The sequence below is a fragment of the Juglans microcarpa x Juglans regia genome, chromosome 5S (genome assembly GCF_004785595.1).
Source record: "Juglans microcarpa x Juglans regia isolate MS1-56 chromosome 5S, Jm3101_v1.0, whole genome shotgun sequence".
NCBI classification, from domain to species: Eukaryota; Viridiplantae; Streptophyta; class Magnoliopsida; order Fagales; family Juglandaceae; genus Juglans; species Juglans microcarpa x Juglans regia.
Window position 1 is genome coordinate 20,043,177 of NC_054603.1, and position 12,398 is coordinate 20,055,574.

The 12,398-nt window shown below is 34.6% G+C and overlaps 1 protein-coding gene across 1 annotated transcript; it reads right to left on the minus strand.

Annotated features, from left to right (window-relative positions):
* Positions 1 to 2,869: 2,869 nt before the first annotated feature.
* Positions 2,870 to 10,330, minus strand: LOC121267383 (calmodulin-binding protein 60 C-like). Its single transcript, XM_041171252.1, has 8 exons — positions 9,622 to 10,330; positions 8,596 to 8,671; positions 7,288 to 7,346; positions 5,855 to 6,348; positions 5,600 to 5,760; positions 5,317 to 5,520; positions 4,584 to 4,824; positions 2,870 to 4,097 (listed from the first exon to the last, which is right to left on the minus strand). The coding sequence occupies exons 1-8, from the start codon at positions 9,732 to 9,734 to the stop codon at positions 3,547 to 3,549; spliced, it is 1,899 nt and encodes a 632-aa protein (XP_041027186.1). The 5' UTR covers positions 9,735 to 10,330; the 3' UTR covers positions 2,870 to 3,546.
* Positions 10,331 to 12,398: the final 2,068 nt, after the last annotated feature.

Sequence of the window (12,398 nt, forward strand, 5' to 3'; positions counted from 1 at the left end):
TTGAGTGTTTTTCCTTGTTTTTAATGCTTACAATTTTCTAGCTAACTATTGTTCGATCTTTTGGATTGAAATGAGACCGATAGGTGATTTGCAATTAAAGCTCTAGGATTAAACACCATTAGTTGAGCGAAAGCAGAAATACTTTACCGTGACTAGTGTAATTTTCAAGAAAAATCCAAAGAACTTAATGAGTCTCCAATTAGTTAAATTCACATAGAGATATGGAGTTACTAGTTGGAGATATTTTTGATATTGTTCAAAAGAAAATATTGAATAGCTAAGGGATTTTTATCATCAACTTGGGATAATTGGGATTCTATAATAAGGAAGAAGAAATTGTATGGGATTTGCTAGATGAAGTCAAATGCTCTAGATCTATTCTTATTATTTTTAAAATCTTAATTTTAATGTTCTTTTCTTCAGTTAAATTTAGATAAATCATTCTTCAAATTTTTGTTTTCCAAATAGTAATTAATTTAGTCAATTTCAATACTCAGTAGCATAATTATTCCATGTGGGTTTGATAACCATTTTCTTTAAAACACTTTACTACTTATTACGATTCTGTGCACTTGCAGATATATTTTTATGCGAACAGTCTCCTCCTACTTCTGTTGGCCATGAATTGGGTCAAGAACTATCTAGCCAGTTCTTCGAAACTATCTATGGAGCCCCGTTCTAGAGCTCCAAACCACCCTCTCGCTGGTCCTTTGAGGGTTAAGGGGAAAGCTCGACATACAATCTCCCCAAGAAAACTGTGGAGTGTCATGTGAGCCTTAAATGTCCCCAAATGTTCGACTAGATCCTTAGATCCATTGTACATTTTGACTTGCGAAATTTTGAACTTTGTCGAGAGTGGCTCCGCCATTATCTTCGCACTGTAAGGCAGATCCATGCTATTGAGCAGTTGATTGAGGAATGAGGATACACCTATTCTCCTATCCATCTCCTCATATTTGTCTATCAGGTTGCGTAAATCGTGGTGCATCTTCCTCTTTTTTCTTTGTTGTCAAAGGTTGGTCTACCTGCACTCTACAACTCCGCTTCGGTTCATTTGTTATGGCTTGGTACGGTGTCTCCCCCAGAACCAATACTTCTTTGTATTAGGACCTCGTTCTCCATCTCCAAAGCATCCTCCTTAGCCATTCCTCCATTTCTGCAAATTTTCCCTCCATGCTATAATTCATTCGTTCGCTTGTCAAAGTAGCTTCCTAATAGCAATCGCTTGAGAACGCATTGTTGCAGGCATACGAAAAGCATGTTGAAATTTCTTAAATCCCGTAGACAGCGCAACTGTTGTAGACATATGTCATATTCCTACCAATGGCTTTCAACAACCTGCACCATGAAGATAAGAGGGGTTGGTGTAGTGCAGGACACCTCAAATGCCTAAGTTAGAATAGAGTGTATGGAGTATTTCAATTTTCAAATCATTCAAAAGTTACCTCTGGTGTGTGCTCTGAACTCCGTTGATATAGATTGAGCATTCAATTGGTCAAGCTTGTCTTATGACTTGACCCTCTCCAATCATGTTTGGAACTTTGGACTGCAAATTGTGACGACTTCAAATCCGTTGCCGTGCCGAGAGGGTTTGATATCTTGGGCAAGTATTACGGGAGAGTATCACGCTAGAGATCGTTCATATTATTCCTTGAGAAATTCTATTTGCAGTCCTCACTTAGGAACTGCATATGCAGACCCTTTATTAAATGAGAGAAAGTATCATTTTAGGAGGGATATTTTTGTAATTTTAAAAAATTTTAAAGATATAATTGTCTAGGCTTGCGTTGCAGTGCAATCCCTAAATGAGAACTGTACGTAGCATTACTCTTATTCCTTACCATTAGATTATTAAATCATCACTAATGATGGCTAGACCCAAACTCCGTACCAGTGCGTTTTGGCAATTATGGCATTGGTTTCTATTGGACGGGCCTTTGATTTGAAATTACATCAATTTTTATCTACGATTAACTAGCAGTGATATGTGGCTAATATATACAAAACAAAGACAAATTCATGATTGCCTCATCTTTCGGTTTATTGTTCAATTTGAGGATTGAATTTGAGTTAGCATTACAATCTACTTTGATCGAGTCCTTGGAAATGTTGTCTGAAGCATCTTGCCCTTCAATAGCACAAAAGTCCATCGAATTAAGTTGAACATTTCAGAACCCATTACAATGATACATTCATATCTTGACTCTTATTTATTTACTTATTTTTTGTAGGCTTCACCCCGTAAAAACCATTCTGAAATTCCCCACCGCCTGATGCAAATCTAGTCCCAAAAGGAGGTTTGAAAATAGTTTGAGAAATACTTGGGATCCCGTGAATGGGTCCCGAGCATTTCTCTTGCTCCCGACAGTATTTTTTTTTTTATTTAGTGATTAAATAAATATTTGTTATTGATGTTGGGAAAAAAAAAAAAATTCTAAATGTTTAAGAATGTAAAAAGATGTTTAAAAAAAAAGCAAAAAAAATTCTCGATGGATGTAGTGCCACTCAAATAGTTTTCAAACCAACAAAAATGAGCCACGATTAGAACCTATTGGGTATGTCATTGCCCCAAGCCTAAAGTTCCATTCCTTTCGACTTTTTTTTTTTTTTAATATAAGGTGAATTAATAAGTACTATTTCTCATAATTGGCGTCATCTTTTTATTATTCATATTAAAAAATTATTTATCATTTATTTTTTGTTATCCAATCATTTAATGTCAAATAAAAGGATTTGAAAGAATAATGATTAAGAAGATTGTGAAAAATAATGATTCCGTGATCAAAGATTCCCCCCCTCTTGGAACATAAAAGAAAGCGAAGCACTTCGGACGGCAGGTCAGACCAGGCCGAGCAGCAACACAATAGGCTTGATCCGACAAATTCGTCACCAGTTCACTCACTAACATTAACGATTATTCTTGTGTTACATGTAACAACAAACAAGGCAGACTCATTACGTTGAATTTCAACTACAAAACTACAAGAAAATACAAATAAAAATTAGGAAAAAAAAAAACACGCGCAGTGGTAGAACATGCATTTAGTTCCACCACTTTACCCGGTCACATCTAAATAAACCCAAAAGGAAAAGAACTATTGCTAATTTCTACCTAGTGAAGCTCGCTAGTCGCTACAAAGATCTTGTACTGGAAACATCTTCGGTAGAAGCAGTTCAACTTTGTTGCTCTACAGTAGTACTAGCAGGCAAGGAGAGGACACAACATTTTATGAGTAGATCACAACAGTAACGCAGTTATTACCTGAAGATGGAAGCTTCCTGTACAAGGCTAGAACTATACACCAGACAGATTCCCAGATGTCAGGATTTAACCCGAGGAACGGCCAGATCAGAGACGATGCTCCACTCACAAATCAAACCCGTGAATATAGTCCATTTTCTTCATTTCTTTTGGCTATGCTACGACCAGTCCTAGCTCCTGTTAACAAATTCAGTTTGACATGAATCAGGCAGGCAGGCAGGCAGAGGAGTGTAAACACATTAACATCAAAACCGGATCAGCTTTGCCTTACGGGCAGGCCGTGTCTATGAATCATCCAACTCAACAAGTTGAGCCCGTCTCTCAGCAGCCTTCTTCCTGACAAATATTCCCCATCTCATGGCTGCCTTGACCTTCAGCCACCCTACAACAGCTTTTCCAGATGAACGAGTTTGATCGTCATCAAAGTTATAGTTTAGAGATGGGGTGTCCATATATTGCGAGGAATAAGGGTATCCATCTTCATTCACATTAAGGGAGGTATGAGCATGGCTTCCCATGTTAAACATACGTAGGAGATGCTGCATATCATCATTTTCAAGCATTTCGTGACTTCTCGTGCGTATCTCATCCTCTGGGAAGTAGTCTTCCTTATAAGAAGTAAGATTGGATGCACCAACTGTCTGGTATCCCGATGTGGATGACTGTAGTGGACCAAGGGACAGCACGTTGTCACTTTTTGGAAGTTGGGCTTGGTGAGAAGCGCTGATCAAAGGATTTTGTAGAGAGAAAGAAGTGCCATCAAACTGGATAGGAGCATTGAGATTTGCATTCTGAGACTGTAGCGAGAATCTGGCTGCCATATTATCATTATATCCTAAATAGACAGACAAAACACAATCAAAAACCAAACAGAAGAGCAAGTGCAGGAAGAAGCTCAGTCATCTTGGCCTAAGGGCTTTAAAATAGACAACAAAGCATCCACAATGAAAAGCCATTACGAAATGGTTGCTTGGGAAAATCGATATGGTTTAGAGACATCAAAACAGTGCACAGATCATGCCAATCTCAAAGTGTGCCCAAAAAAAGAGGAAAAAGAAAAAACCTCAATAAGTGACTCACTAAAACCCTCCAAATTGATTCATGTTCACAATCATTGGTTTCTCTAATTGGATTTGACCAGGTCTGTGTATCAAAATAGCTTTCTTTTTGTTTTTTTTTTTTTTTTATATACCCACCAACCTGTATGTAAACTACTATGATTTATATTCATGTTTATAAATAGTATAACACCATAATGAGATGTATATATACCCACCAACCCGTATGTAAACTACCATGTTTTATATTCATATTTATATACCTCCAGCTGTTAGACCAACTGAATCTGCAGAAGACTGCTCTGAAGGAACTGCAACAGGCAGGCTTTGTAGGGCGAACTGCTGGTTAAAAGAGTCTGGATAATCTTGTGAATTCATTGGGACCTCACTTTGAGAAGCATCTGAGCTATTATTTTGCTTAGAGTTGAGAAGTGACTTGCCATCATATTCTATAACATGTATCCAATTGTCGTATGCCTTCTTCACCAAGGTGTCCACATAGACCTGCACGAACCAAAACCAATCTCAGTTTATAATCTTTTTCTCCGATAACCTGGAAGATGATCTTTCCCCATATTATAAAAATTTGACTTTTAATCTTTCTTTCAGAATAGGCACTAGTGGAGTAAGATTGGGTTAGAATTAAAATAATCAACAGTTGAAGCATCTGAGGCTTCATTAAGCTGGGATATATTCCAAACCTGGTATTTACAAGCTCATAGGAAGAAACTAGAAAGAGCATCCTAAGATTTCATTCTAATAAAAGCTGGTAGAGGGGAAGATAGGATAATAAAGTATTTACATTCTATTCAAACTTGCTTATGGACTAGCACACTTGTGTGGAATCCTTCATGTGAAAAAAGATACCAACATGGACAAATAAGGAGCAGTAAAGATAATGTAATAGGTTTGTGATGCATAAAAGCAACATTTATCAAGCAGAAGATGGAATGCAAATTAACATGATGTTGACATGGGACCGAAGATAAACTATACCTTCTGACTTTCAGAAAGAGAGTCAACTGAGTAATATTGTCCATCGGCAATTAAGCCACAAAACTCATAGATGTTGTTAAAAGTGACACCAATATTCCTCTCATTTTCAGGATAGTACACATACAGTTTCCCACTTAGAACACAAGTTTTTGCATGCTCTACAAGAACATCCCACATCTTATTTGACATGCCACTTCCAAGAATCTGTAACATAAATAATGGAAAATAATTAGAAACTGCAACATGTGGTTTCGAACTTAACATGAAAATCTATCATCCTTACATTTCGTAATCTCTGTGAGTCTCTAACCACAAGTTTTAGAAAGTCTTCAACTGTATAAATTCCAGCTTTGTTCAGCCTCTTGTGAAATGACCCATCTTTGCCGATTTTCTCCAATCTCCAAACATCATCATGCATTGCAGGTGGATAATGTTTCTTGTATACTGTAACGCCAAAAAAAAAAAAAGGTTTACCATCTTTCCAAGAGACACATGCATGATGCATGGAATAAAACTATTGGTGCTAATTTAAACGAACGTTCTCCACGGTGATCCTTAACAGTGAATGCTTCTGTTTTTGCTTCACGTATGCGAGTGCCCTCACAATAGCCAGAGGCAACCTTCAATCCTAGCCTGAACTTCCTGCTCCTTATCCAGCTTGAGTTGTCAGTGAATGTTAATTCACCTAGTGTTCCTACACCTTCCTTCAGTGTCACTTGCAAATCCCCAGTCAGAAGTGGCCTCTTTCCTTCTCGCTCTTTCACCACATGACTCTCAAATTCTTCTTGAGTCCAGTTATCATCATCCTCATTATTGAAATCACCTTCAAGCACAATAACATCTAGCTTCACTGAAGATTCTGGGCCTGATGTGACAACAAGGCCTGTGTTTGCGTCCATCAAAACAATATGAATAGCAGCACCTTGCTCCCCCTCTACTTTTCCACCAGTAAATAGAGGAAGGGACAGCCTGGACCTGAATTGCAGCTGTATGTTTCTTCCATCAGGCCCTTCTATACGTTTAGGAGAAGACCTGCATTTTCTCAATCATTAGGGAAAATCTTGAAATGAATGCACCACTAACTATTCAAATAATTCGCTATTGGAAACAATGGATTAGATATGGCAAAAACCCAAGAATAACAAAGAAATGGGACAAGAGTCAAAAGAGTAGACATTTAGCTAACAAATATTCAAATACAGAGAGTGGGATTTGGCTGTGTATAGTGGCATAATCAATAGAGTTTCAGATTAATCCACCACAGAATCAAAGAATGACATCATCAACCCTCTGTACCAAATTATAGACAGACTAAAACCGGTTGGTGGCAAGAGAGAAGCTTACCAAGAACCTAGGACGTGATCAATCCACATATTAGAGGGCCCACCATAAATGCTATGGTTTTAGACTCCAACAATAAAGGGGTAAACCCTATACAACATCCACTAAACATAGAGGGTAGAAGGCCTATTGAATTTAACGAACAACATCCCATCTTTGCATTAGGCCAACCAGCTGGCATCTGCTTCGCTTATTTTGGTTTTATATTTTTCTGATCTGTTAAATATTTTGAGGAGATCTTCTGCTTATAAAACCAAATAAATTAAACAGTCTCCAACCTTGATAAACGATTGCAAGAGATGAACAAGATTATTTATTTACTTTTTTGATCAGCAAGAGACAAACAAGAAAAATGGCTCCCCCATAACCTAAGAAATTAATGGATTAAAAGAAAATCACACCATTCCCAACCCTGTAGAATTGAGAAGTAGGGCCAGAGCAGTTTGTGACCAGAACACACTAGCACAAAATAAACCTCACTATTGTATCTCTTGTACAATCCAGTTGCATATTCAACTTCAAAGAGTTAATAATCACACCTAAAAAAAACTTTCATTTGAGAATTTAAAAGCACGTTTATTACTATTGTAGCAAGAACAGATAAACAACGAATAAGAATGATAATAGTACCTCCCAGTAAGTTTGGTAGGCGCCAATTTTGCTAAAGCACGCTCCACTTCTTCACTAACCTGTTAAATGGAATACATAACAAACATCAAAAGCGTTACGCCACATCAATAAATCAATAAAGTCAATGTTGTCATTGAGTATGTCCAACAAAGTGGGACAGTCACTTCTTCAAATAATTACAAACCAAAATGGAAGCATCAACATGTTCGATAAACCATGGACACATGAACAACACATTAGATTAGCTTCTAATAGTACACAATAAATCCAACTACCAAATGCTTGAGACATAAGAACATTCATAAGACAGTTTTCCACCAATCTATTTGTGTTTGAACCCCATGTTTGGAAACATGTGTCCATAAAAACATTGTATTCTCATTTTATTTGTGTAGATGTACGGAAAAGACATTGTTTTAAAGCCTACAAGAAGAGAGAGAGAGAGAGAGAGAGATTAATTCAATTATTTGAGCACTCACACTGGTTTAGCCATTTAATACGTCAAGATCAAGTCTCCATTCAACTATGTAAAATAAATTTAAAAATCATATGAAAAGTTTGGGCTGCGTTATTCACCTCTATAAAGTGCTTTTATTATTTATTTTCTTTTCCCTCTCTTTCTTTATATTTCTCACATTCGTGTGTTCCTTAATAAAGCATGATAAAAGCTAAAACAATATGATAATATTAAAACTTTATAAACATAAAAAATCCTAAAAAGTTCAGAAAAACAGAAAATATTTGAAAAAAATAGGATGAAAAATTAGTTGTTCCATTTCCTTATTTTCCTTTTAATTTTTTTGTTCGGGCCATTTTTCTTATTTCGGGTGTGAGGGAGATATTGCAATTACATTAATAGATGGGGAGACATTGCAAATATTGAAAGACATGAGGATATGTCAAATTTATTGGGAGTTAGAGGAGGTATATATACTTTTTAAATTGTATAAAAATTAATCTTTAAATGATATACAGAAATAAAAGATACAGGGAAATGATCAACTTACAATTCTTTTACATCTATTTTACTACTTTATGAAATGGACGGTAGTTTTGTAAAATGGAAATGCATTTTTAATGAAGTGGCATTTAAACTGATGTAGAGTACATTTAAAAAATTCTTAGCTAAAACAGATAAAATAGTTTTTTGTTAGCTATTTTAGATAGAAATTTAGATAGGCTAATGTGAATGCTCTAAAGGTAAAACGAAGGCCAGTTAACAACTAAACGAGCGGCTGATAAATTAAATTAATAATTTCATCATGAAACAAAGCCTTTCTAAGTCGGAAGAAAGATAATTTATCTTACAACTCTCCGAAGAATAGGCTCCAATGATGAACAAAGTTTCTGCAGACTATCCACCTTTAGAGCTTCAACAATTACACTGCAAGAAAAATAAAATTTTAATAAACAATATCTGAAGGCCATCAACATTGCAGGGGAAATATAAATAATACCAGATTAAAAATTCAAAATTAAAAATATAATTGATACTTTAATTACGTAGACAAGGCTAATCACATAAGAAAAAAGAAGAGAGTTTGCAGTAAAAAAAAAAATGGTGGAAGGAAAAGATTGCCAACTCTAATTGAGAATGCACCAAAAACCTCAGAATAATAGATCATGCAGCTTGAAAAGATTTCTAATCTTAAACCAGGTTGAAGAAGACAGGAAGAAACATGATTAATAAGTTCTTTTTTGTTTTTAATGAAACAAGAAATTTTCCTTTCTATTGAATAGGGGTTGTCTTGTATATTCTTGAGTACTCGGGTTGTTTACTCTGTGTTTTTAAATGAGATTATGTTACTTCTACAAGACAAAGTTGTAAGGAGAACATTCATATATCCACAGATATCACTTTTTCGTAGCTGTGTCTACACATCCGTGTGTAAAGATCCATGTGCACTGACACCCTAGTGTTAGACAGTTGGCGCATCCAGCACCACAACTCTGTGTTCTCCGATTCCAGTGGACTAGTTATAACTAGAAAATGAGTTTGAAACATACAAGGATTTTCTCAGTTCACAAGACCAACTAAGTTTTGCTAACTTAGTATGAAACAAACACTGAGCTAACTTAAGTTTTGCTAGAACTCCTCAGAGAATCCAGAGGAACTTGATAAAGTTTTCTCAGTTCAGTTTCTACGAACAACTTCAAACATCTTGTTCAATTAGAACCAGAGAAACAATAAACACTCAAAAGCTAAAATAAAGAAATAAAAATAAACTAATAACTCCAAACTAACTCGGTGTTTCAGCTGAAAGGGAACCAACTTAGCAAAGTGTGATGCAAAATTGAATATTTTCAAGTTTTGAGAAAGAGACAAGTAAATACCTAGCCAGAGCAGGTCGCTTCCTATCAGGCTGACCTTCTTCAGCTGAAGTACCATCCAAACCTCGCTTCTCCCTCGCCATGCTGTTTGATTTTTCCATATACCTAGTTTGCATTTTCAAGAACTAAACCGTCTTGCTTGGCCACCGATAAAGTTCTAGACAGACAATACGAGCTTTCCAATCACATGAACCAAACTTCAATTTGACTCAAAACTTCTCCTCTCGCATTGAAAAAAACAAACTACGGTTTGATATCCGAGAACACAATTTCTTCTCTTTACCCTATGTTCTCAGCAATCAAAACAGAATCGTTAGACAAAAGAGGAAATCCAAGGAAAGAATAAACACCAAGCACTCCAATTGCATGAAAATAAACTTTGTTTGACTTCAATTTTCCATCTCCAAGAACAAAAGAAAATCCAGAAATAACAAGATTTTCATTTGTCTTCTCAGCAACCAAACGGAGGATTAATCCAAACAAAGGACAACAAAACTGTGACGTGGATTCGAATCGATGAGAAAGGAAAAGGAAAAGGAAAAGGAAAAGAAAAGTTAAAAAGCGAGCGGGAAAGTGAAAGCTCAGAGAGAGAGAGAAGGAGAGATTCTTGAATTGCTTGGAGTCTCTGGGAAGTTTCGTCGAACGGTCTGCGAATTTTCGCTGATATAAACACTTTGAGCAACTGCTACGAAGCCTCTCCCTCTCCACTTTGTCCGATTGCGTTCTCACAGTGACGGCTCCAACAGTAGTAGCCAAATCTCTGACTCCGAGTGGTAGGTGTACGGTCTTAAAACATCCTGACCGTCCGATCGGGAAGTCGGGGAATCTTTACATTATTTTACTTGACCCGGCATGTGATTGTGATGGATTCGTGGTGGATATGTTCGTATGTGGGCGACCACTAGGGAGTGACGGTGCGCTGCTGTGAGCAGCCGTTCCAACTTCCAACTGATTGAAGTCCCCGCAAGCAGCAGTAGACTGCGTTTAATTTTCAAACTCGTTCAGTTTAATTTGAAATTGAGCCTAACATCTAAACACTCAATTTTTAAATTATCAAATTTATCTCGACTCAAAATTTTCTTACACGTAAAATTCACAACTTTTTTCAATTTAAAAGATTTTTTATACTTGAGACTCACATTCTTTTTTAATTTCTTATAAAAAATATGAAATTCATCTTAACATCTAAATATATTTTAAATTCAGTTTAGATGGGCTCTATATAACTCTCTTCACTACTCAACTCACTAATATTCATAAAGAACTCAACTCAGTTGAGCTCAGCTCAACATCCAAACGCAGTCTAAGTTACGTTGAGGTCACTTTTGGATTTTCTATTTCATCTCATCTTATTATTATAATTTTTTAAAATTTTCATACAAAATATAATAAACAATTCAATCTTTTTAAATCTCAATTCAACTTTTTCAAATCTCAAAATAATAATAATATTAAAAAATAATATTCTAACAATATTTATTTAAACTTTTATTTTTTATCTAAAATTATATCATCTCATTTATGAATCTAAAACAGCTATGAGAGTATCAAAGTTGAGAGAAATAAATAAATAAATTACATTCTAAAATATTTATTATTTATTTATTATTTTTAAAATATTTATATAATAATAATAAAATATTATAAGATCTATTTTGTATGTTATTATTTCTCTCAATTAAAACCTTCCAATTCAATGAAAGATTTAGGTTACGTTTGGGTACCAAAAGTACCTCAAGTACTCTTATTACTATTCTTTACTTTATTATTACTTTTCACCTACTTCTTTTACTATTCATTATTTTTTAATTACTATTCATTATTCTATTATTACTTTTTCATTAATTGTTTACTACTATTCACAAGCATTCTCAACACTTTTTAAGTATTCTCACTGCCCAAACGTAGTTTTATACAAATTTTAGACGTGTAAACCTCTTGAAAAATTGTATTCTTAAAAAGAAACCATTTTTTACTATGAATCTGACTTTTTTTTTTTTTTTTTTTTTTTAAGAAGCTTACCTCAATTTGCACTTTTGCAAATATACTATACAAGTCTCTCACATATGGTATTTTTTATTTTAAATTTTCAATAGATAATTATCCTCAGTGCAACAAATTACAAAACCGAAAACATATTACTCTTTTTCTTATATAAAATATATATATTTTTAACTTAAAGAAAATATATTACTACATGAGTAATGTCGCTTTTCATATTAGATTTTCTTATGTTTGGTCGTACTTTATAATTTGACACAATTTAATGAGTTTCTTATCATTACTAAAAGTATAAGATTTCACCAATTTAATGAGTTTCTGACCAAATGTGTGACATATGGATGATGACTAAAATAATTCAATAAGTTTAAGAAGAATAAAATAAAATAAATTTTAAAATTTTAAAAAAATAAAAAAAATAATATGGTGTATGAGAATAATAAGTAGTAAAGTTCAAAATTTTTTATTATATTTACAAGTTCTAAAAAAGGAAAATAATATTTGGTCCTTTTAAATTTACCGTTCGAATATTTTTTTCTTATTAGTTAAAGAAGTGATTATTAATGAAGTTGTATATTTTTTTTTATTTTTTCTTAATAATTAAATAGGCTATTAAACGCTGGAGTGCATACTAGCACTGTTCTCTAAAAAAAAATCATTTGAACCACAAAATGATTCCGCACGGCATGACAGCAAGAAACGGATAGCAAATGGTGGCATGGGAAGGATAGAAAAATTTGAATTCACAATGATTAATGCATGTTGTCGTGGGTGTATCA